The sequence below is a fragment of the Vombatus ursinus genome, unplaced genomic scaffold, assembly GCF_900497805.2.
Source record: "Vombatus ursinus unplaced genomic scaffold, bare-nosed wombat genome assembly UNPS02014172.1, whole genome shotgun sequence".
NCBI lineage: Eukaryota > Metazoa > Chordata > Mammalia > Diprotodontia > Vombatidae > Vombatus > Vombatus ursinus.
In genome coordinates, this window is record NW_020953950.1 from 2767023 (window position 1) to 2782679 (window position 15657).

At 42.7% G+C, this 15657-nt stretch overlaps 1 protein-coding gene across 1 annotated transcript in view; it reads left to right on the forward strand.

Moving 5' to 3' along the window:
• Positions 1–10715, forward strand: part of LRRC38 (leucine rich repeat containing 38) — a 50525-nt gene extending 39810 nt beyond the window's left edge. The window contains exon 2 of the mRNA XM_027859818.1: positions 10462–10715. Within this exon, the coding sequence (XP_027715619.1) occupies positions 10462–10715 (254 nt within the window). The remainder of the gene's footprint in view (positions 1–10461) is intronic.
• Positions 10716–15657: the final 4942 nt, after the last annotated feature.

Here is a 15657-nt window from a genome sequence, read left to right on the forward strand (position 1 = left end):
TCACATCCATATAATGTTCTGAGGTTTACAAAGAGTTTTCAAGTCCACCTTCTTTCTTCTTTGCTAACATTGTTCCCCCTGGAAGATCACTCCATCCCCTTTTTCTGATTGGTCAATTCTTCTCAAAACCTCCATGTTAAGGAAAATGTCCCAGCCAGCAGTGCTCTCTCCTTCTCCTTCCTTCATTGCTCTCTGGGCTGTACTCCAAACGCTCTGCACTTCTTTCTCCTCCACAATCCAATAGCCTCCTCACCCTGGAAGTTCCATCTTCCCCAGCAGCCATCTCTCCCAATACCTCTCCACCCCTGCAGTCTTCTGATGCTCACTTCCTCCCATAATGTCCATTTTGAGATGGCTGCACAGGTCAGCCATATTTACTCCTTCATTCCTCTCTGGGCTTCACTTCTGACTCTCTGGACTTCTTCCTCCATCACAATCTCCTCCCACACACCTCCTGTTGGCTTCATTTTGTGTATTGTCCTCCCCCGTTAGAATGTAAGCTCCTGGAGGGCAAAGTCTGTCTTTTGCTTCTATTTATATTTCCAGTGCTTAGTACAGTGTTTGGCACATACTAAGTACTTAATAAATGCTTTTTTGACTCGATCTGCCAATGTAAACCTTTGAAGGGTTTCCCTGCTTGGGTTTGCCACAGGTACAACACAGCAGAAATGGAGCTGGACAGGGAGTCCTGGGTTCCAATCCTGACTTTGCCACTTAGGACCTTGAGTGAGTTACTTCTAGGCTCCAGTTTCTTCTAAATGTATCAGCCTGTGATCCTACCCATGATTTGGGTCTCATTGTCGCTCACTATATGTGAGTTAGTGTGACCTTGACTACTAGTACTGGGCCCAGTTTCATATCCTTGAATTTATTTTGAAAAATTTTATATATACATACATACAAGTTTCATATACCTGTACACACACATATAGATACATATACACATACATACACATACACACACACATGTATACACTATATATCTGTACATAGTATATATACACATACATGTATGTGTAGTACACACATATGTATATATGTATATATAGTATACACACATATACACATGTGTATACACTGTATATATGTGTATAGTACATGCATAAATACATGCATACACGTTTGTATAGACATATACACCTACACACATATATACAAGATATCTGCATATAGTATATATACACAAATATACACATATATAGTATATACATACATATATACACACATGTATATACTGTATGCATGTATACAGTACACACATACACATACGCATATAAGCATATGTATACATGCATGCACATACCATACATACACAACACATACACGTATACACATGCACACATGCATGTATATACTATATGCCTGCACATGGTATGTGCACACACATACACATATACATGCAGCATATATACACATACATGTATAAATTATATGTATAGTACATACAATACACATACATACATGCATGCAAACACACATACATGTATAGCATGTGTGCACACACGCACACATATGCATACATATATACACATATATGTATATACTGTGTATTTGCATATCATATATACACACATATACATGTATATGTAGTACACACACATGTATGCATATACTGTACATATTGCATAGTATATACACATATACATGTATACATATATGCATACACACATATATACATAAACACACATATGCATGCATGCACACACACATATACATATACATATGCATATGCACACATACACATATACATATATGTATATATGATGTATCTGCATGTAGTATATGTACATATATACATGTGTACATAGTACACACATATATGCATATATTTATATTTTGTATAGTATATATACACACATACATATACATACACACATACACATGTATACATATATACACACACGCATACACATACACGCATGCATACACATGTGCATATATACATACATGTATATACTGTATATCTGCATATGTATATATACACATATACACATGTGTATATATAGTACAGAAATACAGCATACACATATACGCATATAATGTATATATTGTCTAGTATATACACATATACATGTATACATACACGTAAACACATGCATATATACACACACGTGTGCATATACGCATACATATACACATATGCATATACTGTATGTCTGCATATAGTATGCATGCACGTGCATATTTACATGCATGTATACATATATGCATAGACTATATATACTGTATACTATATACACACATATCCATGCATATACATGCATGCATGCATTCATGGTCTCCCTGAGGGCAGGCATTGTTTCCTCTTTGTCTTCAGATCCCCATCCCCTAGCACGTTACCGGCATCAGAGGAGGTGTTCAATAGGTTTTTGTGGATTGATTGTTTCATTGATTGACTGATGTGTAAACAGAAAGGGAAACAGAGAGCAAGCTACTGCCTTTCCTTACAGTCAGCCCAGGGCAATCTGAATTTAGATTCTCTCCTATAGAAGAATATTAGATCCTAGGCTGGCTTCTGCTGCAGCTCAGCCCACTGCTGGGCCTCCTTGCTCATTACTTAGTGTGTGTTCAGGGAAGGCAAATGCATCTAAATATTTGGCTCGGCCAGATATAATCTGTGGCTGCAAGAGAAAGAGGGCAAACAAACCAGCTGGGATTGGGCAGGTAGCCATATCAATGAAAAAGCCAGTGATTCTAGAAATAACCTTTGCAGGGAGGGGTGTGTTTCTCAGGAAACCTAGGCTGGATCGTGTGACCCCTTCAGCAACAGGTGAGAGGCTGGAATGTCCCCAGGGCTTGGACTATGCGACAGGCCAGAGCCAGGGCAGGGCATTCTGATGGGGTAAGGGTAACTAGAGCTCTGACTGGCACGGAGCAGGCAGGGCTTCACTCCAGGACACCCGTGTGGTGGGGGTCTCTTTCTCCCCTCACTTGGATTCCTAGTCCTCTAGCTCAGCAGCCCTGGGGTCCTCTCATAGCTTTATCCTTCAAGGCCCCACCTCCTTGTACTCCCAGATTACCTCCCTGAACTGAGCTTGCCCCAGGACAGATAGAGCTGGTTATGTCTCTAAGCTTGACTTCCCTGGCCCTGCTTGGCCCTGGGGAGCTGAGGAGATGAGAACTAAATAACTGAGTCAAAGTCAAATGAAAGTCATTTGTAGTTTACTCCATAACCTTCTTCAACCTGGGTTTGAAGTGTGCTTCCAATACTCACTAGCTTTGTGACCTTGGGGGAGTCACTTAACCTCTCTGGGCTCATTATGTTTGTATGAGAAATGGCGACGATCTTACCTTCAGGACTAATCTTGCAAGGTTATTGTGAGAATCAAATAAGATGTGTGTGAAGTCCTTTTCTAACTACAACTACTACTAATAATAACAAACATCTCTACTTTTCTCTTTAAAATTTGTAAAATATATTCTCATTTGATCCTTAACTTTCCTGTGAGGTTGGTGATCTTATTAGCCCCATTTTACAATAAGGCAACAATAGAGGGGGAGAGAGAGAGAGAGAGAGAGAGAGAGAGAGAGAGAGAGAGAGAGAGAGAGAGAGAGAGGGAGGGAGAGAGAGAGAGAGAGAGAGAAACAGAGAGAAGATGATGATAGATAGATAGAGATAGATGGATAAATAGGTAGGTAGAAATAGATATATAAATTGTTAGGTAGGTAGATAGGTAGATATATGGATGGGTGATAAATAGGTATATAGAAATAGAAAGATGTGTAAATTGGTAGGTAGGTAAATAATAGATATAGGTAAATAGATAGATAAATAAATATAGGTAGAGAAATAGGTAAATAGATAGAGGTAGATAAATAGGTAGATATAGATAAATAGGTAGGTAGGTAGACAGAAATACAAAGATGTATAAATTGGTAGGTAGCTAGACAGGATGATAGGTAGGTAGATAGAAATAGAAAATTATATAAATTGACAGGCAGCTAAATAATAGATATAGATAGGTAAGTAGACAGATGTAGATAAATTGGTAGCTAGAGAGAGATAAATAAGTAGCTAGGTAGATAGAAATAGAAAGATACATAAATTGATAGATAGCTAGACAGACAGACAAAATTTATTAAGTACTTACTAAGTGCTAGGCACCATGCTAATTGGGGGAACACAAATACAAGCAAAAAGAGAACTAGTCTCTCCCCTCAAGGAGCTTACACTCTAATGAGGGAAAACAGAACATAATGGGGAATTGGAATGATGGGAGGAATGGCTGGGGGAAAGGAAAGGTACCCTGCCAAGGGACGAAGTGGAAGTCAGGATGACCCTGGGCAGAGAGTCCCCTGGCAGAGGAGGAGGCAAGAGGGATGGAGGCAACATTAAGTGACTGCTTTTTTCCTGGGTCACACCTGGAGTAAGTGTCAGAGGCCAGATTTGAACTGAGGTCTTCAGGTGCCAAATCCAGCACTCTGTCCAGTGCACCACACTGCCTTCTAAAGATACAGATAATGCGTGGGAAAGCGTTTTGCAGACCTCAAAGCAGTATGTGTCAGTGATTATTATTACTGCATCATTAGAACAGGTATTTGAGGGCCAATTGAATGTTCCACGTTTGGACCTTCTGAGGAGGCAGGGTGCTGCTATGGAGACCTCAGCTAACCTCTCAGCGGACCAGCCTCTCATCCCCACCACCCCCGCCAGGTCTTCCTCTTCTCTGTCTGTTTTTCAAGTCACCTTTGAAGCGATGGGCTGAGTGACAGAAGCTTAATTCAGGAGGCTACTCTGCCAGGGCTGAGTGCCAGGCGCTATGCCCCAGTACATGTTCCATAGAGCAGGAGGAGAGATCCGTGTTTGTCCCTGGGAGCAAAGCGTCCAGGAGATTTACGTAGTATCCAGGAGTCTGACTAGAAGCAGCTAGACGGTGACCTCCAAAGCCCTGAGTTCTGATCTGATTTCAGCCGTTCTAAGACTTCTGTCCTGAGCTTAATCCCTGTGCCTTTCAAAGATTAAAGCTTTGTGCTCTGCTTGGGATGACATAGAGCTGTGGAATGAGGGCTGGATCTGGAGGCAGAGGGCCTGGATTCAGATCCTGGTGATCTGGGGCAAACCATTTTACCTTCATTTTCAGTTTCTTTCTTAATAAAATCTGGGCATTGGACCTTGGATGGTTTGGATCTGAGCTCTGCTACTCATTACTGTGACCTTGGACCTAAGTCCCTCCCAACTCTAAATCCTATAATCCTGTGGAACAGTCAAATCGTAGCCTCATCAAATTAGAGAAGAGAGGGATCCTAGAGGTCACTTTACAGATGAAGAAATTGAGGCCCAGTGAGGCAAAGTCACTTATCCTGTGGTCACCCCATGAGGGAATGTTAGTTATGGCATTCAAGCCAAGGTCTTGTTCATTCCGTTAGTAACCAGCTCATTTTACAGATGAAGAAACTGAGGCCATGAGCACTGAGGGGGCAGAGGAGCAGCATGATACAAGAGAAGGAACCTCGGATTTGGATTTGGAGGACCTGGGTTCACTTGACCTGGATCCTCTGCTTCCTTATCTAGAAACTGCCATATCTGGAATCTGTATTCCTCTCCTGCCTCTTCCATTTCTAAATCTGCAATCCTATGATGTGACTGGCAGTCCACGGGCAAAGTCAGGATTTGAACTCAGCTCCTCTGCTGCTGAATCCAGGGCTCTGTCCTCTATCCCAGGCTGAATCTTCTCTCTGCCTCTCTGTGCCTTTGTCCTAGAGGCCCTCACCTCCGCAAGTTTCTGGTGAGCGTGCTCGTAGCAATAGATGAAATGTGAGACCTGTTTTTTGGAAAGAGCCGATCTGTCCTGAGGCACACCTCAGTCTCTGGCACTGAGACTGAAGCCGTAAACAAAAGTCAACTTGTGAAGGCAACGGGCCTTTAATTAGCTGGCTTTATTTTTAAGCTTATGTGAACAGGCAGCTAAGTGGTGCAGTGGGAAAGAGTGGTGGAGGCATTTGGAGCCAAGTTCAAATCTGACCCCAGAGGCTAGCGGTGTGACCCTGGGCAAGTCAATTAATAGTCAACAAACATTTATTAAACACCTACTGTGTGTCAGACACTGGGCCCCAAGGCAGGCCCTGCTCTTGAGCGCACAGCCTGAGGGGAGAGACAACATGCAAACAACTACAAACACACAAACTATGTACGGGATAAATGGGAGATAATCAACAGGGAGAAAACACTGGAATCTCTCAGCCTCAGTTTCCTAATGATAGCACCTACCTCATAGTGCTGTCATAAGGATCAAATGGAATATTATTTGTAATTATTTAAAGCCCTATTATTATTACGGTTTAGAGATAATAAGATTTGGGATGATTTTTCCTGCCTCTTTTTTTTTCCCCTGTCTAACTCCTAATAGAAAAAACGATCCAAGGGTAGGATCATTTTATAAGAGATGAAACACACATTGGAAATAGTCACCTGAAAGTGGGCTCCTCCTCCACACAAAATGAAGCAGTGATAGCTAGAAGGTGCCTGAGGCAAGGTTTGAATACTGATTTCAAATCCAAAGCTCTTTACCCCACACTGCCAAGAAGACCCCACTCTGGCCAACCAAATTGGCCAAAATAATTAAAAGTTCCAAAATTCAGTGTTGGTGGAACTGCTAGAAAACAGGTACGACTCACTGTGTAGTACGTCAGAACTCCCAGCCTAGCGGCTTTAGGCTCCAAAGACCCAGGTTTGAATCTGAGCTCTACCACTGGTTACTACTGTGACCTTAGACAAGACCCTTTTCTCCAGGTCATAATTTCCTCAATGGTAACATAAAGGGGTTGAACTAAATGTCCTCTAAGGCCCCTGCTGGTTCTGGCATTCAAAGTCCTAAGATTTCACCTCTAAAATCCTACAACATTCAATCTCTCATCTCCATGCCTTTTCACTGGCTATCTCCCATGCCTAGAATCCCTTCCTTCTTCATTTGGGTCTTGTGGCTGTCTTCAAGACTCAACTGAGGGCAGCGAGGTGGGGCAGTGGATAGAGCACCGACCCTGGATTCAGGAGGACCTGAGTTCAAATCCAGCTTCAGACACATGATACTTACTAGCTGTGTGACCCTGGGCAAGTCACTTAACCCCAACTGCCTCACGCAAAAAAAAAAAAAGAAAAAGACTCAACTGAAATCCCACCTTCTGTAGGAGGCCTTTCCTGGCCTCTTCTAGCTACTAGGGCTTTCCTCTGTGATTACCTCTCATCTGATCCGTATATATCTTATATGTACATACTTATTTCCATGTTGTCTTTCCTTTAGAATGTCAGTTCCTTGGAGGCAAGGACTGTTTTTGCCTTTTTTAATATCTCCAGAGCGTATACTATAGTGTATATATGTTTTTGTTGTTCAGTCTTTTACATTGTGTCTAACTCTTTGTGACTCCATTTGGGGGGTTTCTTGGCCAAGATACTGAAGTGGTTTGCCATTTCCTTCTCTGGTTCATTTTACAGATGAGGAAACTGAGGCAAATAGGATTAAGTGACTTGCCCAGTGTCACATAGCTAGTAAGTATCTGAGCTCAGATTTAAACTCAGAAAGACTGGTCTTTCTGACTCCAGGCCCAGTACTTTATCCACTCCACCACTTAGCTGCCCTGAAAATTGTTGTTGAATCATATCCTACTCTTCGTGACCTCATTTGGGGCTTTCTTGGCAAAGATACTGTAGTGGTTTGCCATTTCCTTCTCCAGCTCATTTGACAGATGAGGAAACTCAGGCAAACAGGGTCAAGTGACTTCCCCAGGGTCACACACTAGTAAGTGTCTGAGGCCAGATTTGAACTCTGTTTGTAGTCCCAGCACTCTGTAGTATAGTATGTAATATATAGGCACATAGTAAGTGCTTTTAAAAAGAGTGGTTCTTGATTGATAAATAATTGTACTGAATTTGTAGATCAGAAAAAAAAAGATGATAGCTTTAGAAAGGGTTTTAGTTTCAGGCAGCTCAAAACAAGTAGTGTATTCCTCTTATTCTGAAGACAGATTAAAACTGGGCAGGGGCATAGTAAAGAAGAGGTAAGAATTTTTGTCCCCACTTTTCAGATTAAGAAATTGATACTCCTTAGGACATTATTGGATAGCTCTTTTTATACCCTTTTGTATACTTTGTAGCCCCCTTCCAACAAAAAGTACACACACACACACACACAAATGCACGTTCAGTATTTGTTCAAAACATTTCAAGTGATCTCAGAAAAGCTTTGGTCCCTTTAAGGAAAGAAAAAAAGTCCGTCTCCCAAATTGGAGATTATAAGAAGCAGTTACAGTAAAGCTCCTCTATTTGAAGCTGGAGCTTTGATTAAGGAGGTGACCCAGGAGGATGTGATTGCTGTCTCGGAGCACTGGAGGGGCCGCCGTGTGGAAGAGGGATTAGCTTTGTTCCAGTTGGCCCCAAAAGACAGGATGGGGAACAGCAGGGGGTGGAAGCTGCAGAGAGATAGATTCAGGCTGGATGCCAGAAAACCCTTCCTGATCGTTTGAGTTCTTCCTTGGTGGAGTGGGCTGCTTGGCCGATCGGTCACGTGTTCATGAAATTGGGGAGAGGGCATCCTTATTAAATCATGGGTTTGCCGAATCAACTTCTGGGGTTCCTTTCAGCTCTGAGACTCTGTGAACTGTGTGGACAATTGCATGCCTACTGTCTAGGAAGGAAAAAAGAAGTCATTCTCTGTGTTTGTTGATCTTTCATTTATTCATTAATTTTAGCCAGTGCTTAGCACCACGCCAGGCATGTGGCAGGCGCTTAATGAGTGCTTAACGGTTGTCGACTTGACTTTTCGTAGAGCTAGGTTTTTCTAGCTTCTTTCACTCTTCCTCTTCCTCATCCTTCTTGTCATACTGGGACTGAAATGTGTCAATTCAGAGTGTCTGGGTTTGGCTCCGTGGACCCCTAACAACCTTTGCGTTATTTTTCTTCATCAGCCATCTTATGGGTCCTTTAGCCTGTGTGGCTTATGTCGAAGTTGAAAAAGCAGTCTGTTTGGATTCGAATCTCACCTCAGATACTGATCAGCTGTGTGTCTTGAAACAAGTTGCGTGATCTGAGTCTTAGTATGCCCTGGTAAAATAGGGGTGATGGGGCAGCTAGGTGGCACAGTGTATAGAGCACTGACCCAGGATCCAGGAGGATCTGAGTTCAAATCCAGCCTGAGACACTTGATATTTACTAGCTGTGCGACCCTGGGCAAGTCACTTAATCCTGTTGCCTAGCCAAAATAAAATAAAATAAAATAAAGTAAAATAAAATAAAATAAAATAGGGGTGATGGTAGTTCCCACTGCCTTTATAAGATTGTTGTGAGGTTCAAATGAGATGATAGATGTGATGCTTTGCAAACCTCAAAGTATTCTACAAATATCTGTTGCTGTTACTATTACAACTGCTTTTTCAGCCTCAGTTTCTTCATCTGTAAAATGGAATAATTATGACTCCCACCTCACTGGCTTGTTGTGAGGATCAAGTGAGATGCTATATGTGAAATTCCTTGTAGCCCTTAAAGCACTGTATAAATAAATGTCAGTTATTATCTGAGTTAGCTTGTGTAAGTCACTTACTTTCTCTGGACTTGATTTTGCTCTGGAATTATAGACCTAGAACTGAAAGGAGTCTTAGAGTTATCTGGTCTAACACGCTTTTTTTACAAATGAGGAAACTGAGGCCCAGAGAGTTTAAATGACTTAACCAGAGTAACTCAGGTAATCTGTTCAGTCATTTTTCAGTCCTATCTGACTCTTCATGACCCCAGTTGGGGTCATTTTTTTGGCAAAGAAACTGGAGTAGTTTGCCATTTCCTTCTCTAGCTCATTTTACGGATGAGGAAACTGAGGCAAACAAGGTGAAGTGACCTGTCCAGGGTCACACAGCTAGTAAGTGTCTGTAGCCAGATTTGAACTCGGGAAGATGAGTCTTCCTAACTCCTGGCCTGGCATTGTGCCACCTAGCTTCCCCAACTCAGGTAACTAAAACTGGCATTTGTATACAGCAGTTTAAGGTTTGCAAGAGTAGAATATAGTGAGTTGAGAGCTGACTTCCAAGGCAGAAGACTGGATTTCTGTCCTGCCTCTGATTTGTATGGGCTCAGCATCCCAGGCAACTCTCAAAGACGTTATTATAGAGTCTTTGCCAATTTGCTTTGTTAGTGAGAGTTTGCAACACCAATGTCTTCGCAATACCCAGTCTCGTCTCAATTATTTTTTAAAGATTTGCAAAGTGCTTTACACATATTACTTAATTTGGTCCTCACAAAAACTCTGAGTTTGGTATGACAGGTCTAATTATTCCCATTTTATAAATGAGAAAACCGAGGCAAGAGAGGATAAGCAATTTGCCCAAGGTCTTATGAGTTGTAAATATAATAGCTGGGATCGGAACCCAGCACTGTTTCTACCAAATAGCCTTTCAAGTCCTTTTGAGTTCTAAAGCTTGTGATTGAATAACCAGTGGGTTCTAAGCTCTCTTCTCTGCCTGGTTTTTTTTCCCCCTTAGGCCTCAGTGAAATTCAGTGTTCCCTGCCCATGGAAAACAGAAGGATCTTTCTGCATGAGCTGTCCGAAGCCAGTTTTAGTGAGTGCAAATTCAGCCTCTCCCTGACAGACCTCTTCATCATCATCTTCTCGGGCGTGGCCGTGTCCGTAGCTGCCATCATCTCCAGCTTCTTCCTGGCCACTGTGGTCCAGTGCTTCCAGAGGTGTGCCCCCAACAAGGATACAGAGGATGAAGATGATGAGGAGGATGACTGACCTGGGAATTCCTCGTACTTTGTGTCCAAGAACCCAAGCCGGGAGCCCATCTCAGAGAAAAGAAGGGAAAATGGCCCCTACAGGAAAGAGTTGTCTGCCATCGGTGCAAGGTCAGCAAGACCTTTCTCCCTCTTCTAGACCTTGAGGTCTCAGACCCTGTTGGCATGGCTGGGGGCCTTTGTTCTCAGGGCTTAGAAGTCAGCAGAAAGAGAGGGGCCCGAGGAAACCATCCTTTTGTTGTCCAGCCTCTGAGAAAAGCCATGCCCTGGCTTGGGTCTGCAGGGAGAGCAAAGGTCAAAGCTTCCTGCCTGAGGATGAGGAGGCCCAACCAGGAAATAGGAGGACTTCATAGCCTTTGACTAGAGTGATGATTTGAGTCCATTCACTTCTCGGTGACCTTACTGGGGTATTGGCCATGGTGGGGTCGGACCCAAATACCCTCCACCTCCCAAGTGACAGCTTGGGGCTCCAGCCCAGAGCCAGACTGACTCAAGAACTGTGACTTGGAATTGTGAAGACCTGGGTTTGAATCTTGCCTCAGACACTTACTAACCACACGACCTGAGGCAAGTCAGTGGACCTCCCTGAGCCTCGATTTCCTCATCTGTAAGATGGGGATGATCACAGCACCTACCTCACAGGGTTGTTGTGAGGGTCAGATGAGATAACGTGTGTTGAGCACTTTGCAAACTCTAAGGCACTTTTATAAATGTTTGATATTATCATTACTGTCCAATGCTGAATAGCAGAAAGCTTGCTTCAGAATTTAGAAGACCTAGGTGCTAACCTTACCTCTGCCTCTGCGTCATACTCACAAGGGACCTAGCCTTACAGTGCTCCAGGCAGGTCTATAAGTCTTGGGCCAGGTGGTGATCTGCACTGGAAGAGAAAGTTATTTCCCAGGGGCTCACAATAGTGATGAAATCACAAGCCTGATCTACTCCCCCACACACACAAAGAAATTATCATTGTTATATTTCTCATTGGAGGCAAGAAGTAAACACATTTTTTATATAAAAATAAGCCACAAGAGCCAGTTAATGACTTGAGCTAATGGGTTAGATTCTGAAGTCTAGCATTTTAAGGGGGGAACAAATGAGCAGCTGATCCCACCCAGGGAAAGTAGCCAAGTTCTAGCAGTACCAGCTAATAGCTTGGGGTTGGGGAAAGAAGATATGAGAGGGGATTGAATGAAGTCAGTGAAACTCTCTCCTCGTCTATGAAATCAGTTTGTAGAACCAAGGAAATGAAGGGCAATTTAAATTGTCATTCCCCCCAGAAGAATGCCCCCCAAATGCAACCAGTCAGGAAATAAGCATTTATTAAGTGGCTGTTATGTGCCAGGCATGGTACTAGGCATTAGGGGTACAAATAAAAGGCAAAAGACAGTTCCTGGTCTCAAGGAACTCACTGTCTAGTGGGAGAAACAACGTGCAAACGAGAATGTACAGAAATGGTGATGATCACCAAGGGGATGGCATGAACATTAAGGGGCATTGGGAAAGGTTTCTTGTAGGAGGTAAGATTTCAACTGGGACTTTCAGGAAGACAGGAGGCAGGAGAAGGAGGGGGGAGCATTCCAGCCATGGGGGACAGCCAGTGCAGATGCAAAGAATCCAGAGATGGAGCATCTTGTGGGAGGAACAGCAAAACGGCCGGCACCATTGGATCAAAGAGGAATAAGCTATCCTAAGACTGGAGAAGTAGGAGGGAGCCAGGTTCTGAAGGGCTTTAAATGCCAAACAGCCGTTTTCGTGTATTGTGTCCATTTTCAAGGTCTGCCATCGTTCTTGACCATTTACCTCTTCACAAAATTTTCCAGAGATCAATATCCTAACATACTCATGTTCCACAAAATCACATGGCCTCTTGTGGTTCAAGACTGGAACTTTCTCCAAAAACCACCTTACCTATGGCTGTCAGGAAGAATGGAAGGTTTTTTGGAGAAGTAGAAACCATGATGGTACTTTGTCATTCATGGGATGCAATTTCCACCTTTCAAAGAGGATGTGAAAACCAAGCTAGTTTTTCCTAGGTTTATTGGGGAAGAAAATTATTTCAGGAAAGTTATTCTGTTATGAGGTGTTAGATCAGCCACCAAGGGATGTAGGGATTATTGACTGATTTTTCTATCGCGCTCCATCTTATATTTTTCTTTCTTCATTGGTTCTCTGTCCTTTTTTCTGTCTTCCATCTACATCCTTTTCTCTATTCGATTCTCTAATCATAATTATGGAATTTTTAGTTTATTTTAAATATTTTATTAATGCCTTTTATCTTGACATCACAGTTATTTCCAACCCCTTCCCCCTTCTAGGTGGAACTATTTCCTGTGACAAAGAAAATCAATTAAGCAAAAATTATCTGATACAATTATATAATTTTAAAGATAGAAAGGCCCTTGATCACCTCTGGTCCAACATCCTCACTTTGAAGTTAAGGCTCATTGAGTCGGAATGAGTTGTCCCAGTTCATATAGTATGAATAATGACAGAATTGGGACTCAGTGTGAGAGGTAAGGCCAGGCAACAGTTCATTGGAAAGATCTGGGGGTTTGAGTGGGCCTCAAGCTCGGTATGTGCCAACAGTGTGATATGGCAGCTGAGAAACCTAATATAATCTCAAAGAGTTTATTAATTGTGAGAATCAATTGAGGGGGGAAAGGTGCATAAACACTTTGAGATCCTTTAAAGGTCTATATAGATGTCAGTTATTATCAATGTCACTTCATCCCATGCTAGTCTCTATATGACTTACTAGGTCATCTTCAAGATTGGCTATAGCTGAAAAATGCATCACCCTTCTACCAGCTTGGATATAGGTCTTTCGAACTTTGCAAGGTTGATGCTGAGATGGCAGCTGTGGAATCCCATCGTGGGCCTACCTGGCACCACTGGCACCACTGGCTAGTGATATATTGGCAAACTAAAAGTGATGATCAGCTATTTCTAAAACTCTTACTGGGCAGTTTTGGAAGAAACAGTTATTTTTGCTTTCAATTGTAATTATTTTAAATATTCATACACAATTAAAGATCATATTTTTATTCCCATTAATGAAGTCCTAGCATCAGAGCATGGCAAAAGTCTATTAGGGAGAGAGGGAGTATACTCTAATGGCCAGAGGGCTGACCTTAGAGTGAGGGAGGTCTGGGCCCATCTCCACCCTTCTATACAGGCTGGCTCTGTGACCCTGGACAAGTCACTTAACTTCTCAGTTCCTCTAGGAAATGCCATAAGATTATTAAATGTAAAAAGATGCACTGCTAGAGAACGTTTCTTCCCAGGGAATAAATGTGATGAAACCACAAATCTGGTCCCAAAGGAAAAAGGTGGGGGGAAGGCTCAAAAAGCCCTGGGTCTCAGATCTAGGTACCATGAAGGCCATGTGTCCCTCATTACTATGGAGTCACCACCAGGGTTCACCCACTAATGATGTCCTGGCATTATCTTTGTGGAGATTTATGCGAGAAAGTCACCAGGAGGTATTTGATCAAGTTGGGAGTAAGAGTTCTGAGTTTGCCCTCCATTTTAGGACTGGGGCCCCTGTAGGCACATGCCAACTGGGTCTGGCATTTTGCTTTCCAACTTCTCCTTGCTGAGAGATTGTTATGAGGCATTGCTGTTGATGATGGGGGTGTTTGCTATGCAGAGTAAATAGAAGCAGGACCTAGGAAGAAATGATGGGATGATGAGAGTGATGACTTGGGAAGCCTCTCTCACTGCCCTGGCCCTGCAGTGGGGATAGGGATAACTTCCATGAGCTGCCCTGTCCCCTCCAGAGTCTGACTTGTGAACTCCCTCCCCACCTAGGCAGCTGGGTAGTGCAGTGGATAGAGCACTGGGCCTGGAGTCAGAAAGACTTGAGTTCAAATTCTTCCTCAGAGACTGGTTGTGTTACCCTGGGCAAGTCACTTTGCCTCTGTTTGACTCAGTTTCCTCAACTATAAATGGGGATAATAATATCCTCACATGGTTGGTATGAAGATTAATTCAGAAAATATTTATAAAGCATTTAGTATAATGCCTGGCACACAGTAGGTGTTTAATAAATGTTTGTTTCCTTCCTTCTTCCTCCCCCACCACCCCCACTGATATCACTGTGAAAGAGACAATAGTCTAAAATAGGAAAAGCTGATTTCTGTTGCAACTAGTGGTGCCTAACTCTGGCTGGGGATTTCTATGAACTGTATACCCCTTGCATTCCAGTCTTTCATTTCTATCATGCATTGATCTTTTACATGAAGAAAACTAGCAGCTCCTGATCTTGGCTGGTGGCCCAGCTTAATGCTGGTGGCCCAGGTTAAGATCTGGGTAATTGTGAGTCAGAAGTGGAAAGTGAGAGACCCATCCTGCTCCAGCTGAGGTTAAGGGAGGTGGACAGAGGCAGCGCCTCCTACTGGAGATCATAGAGACTCTGGGGCCACTTTGTCATATTATTGTCAACCCAGCTAGAGCAAAAAATGGAGAGAGAAGCCAATAACTTAAGCTGAATCAAAAGCCCACATAGATCACCAAGGAATTCCTTAAGGCAAATGCAAACTAAGGACCCAGAAATTTCAGTTCAATTCAATTCCATAAATGCCAGTCTGGGGGTAAGATTTATCCTGCATAAAGGCAGAGTTAAAGAAACTCTAGAGCAAAATGGTAGAAAAGAAGCCTATTTTTATTCTGAAAAACGTGGAAAAAATATTTGGGGAAAATGCATGATTTCATTTGAATATTTTATAGAGAAAAATAGCTTGGCATCTCAGTTCTCTCATTGAGGTCCCATTGGAGTGGCCTTGATCCCCAGAGCTCAGGGGACACATTCAGGACCAGGCCCTTCCTCCATTTCCAATTTTCTTTCACTTGACTTCTTTACATACAAACATTCCAGCTGTCCTGGCCTGATTGCTATTCCTTTCAGATGACGCCATCTTCCATCCCCCCTGCTTAGTGCA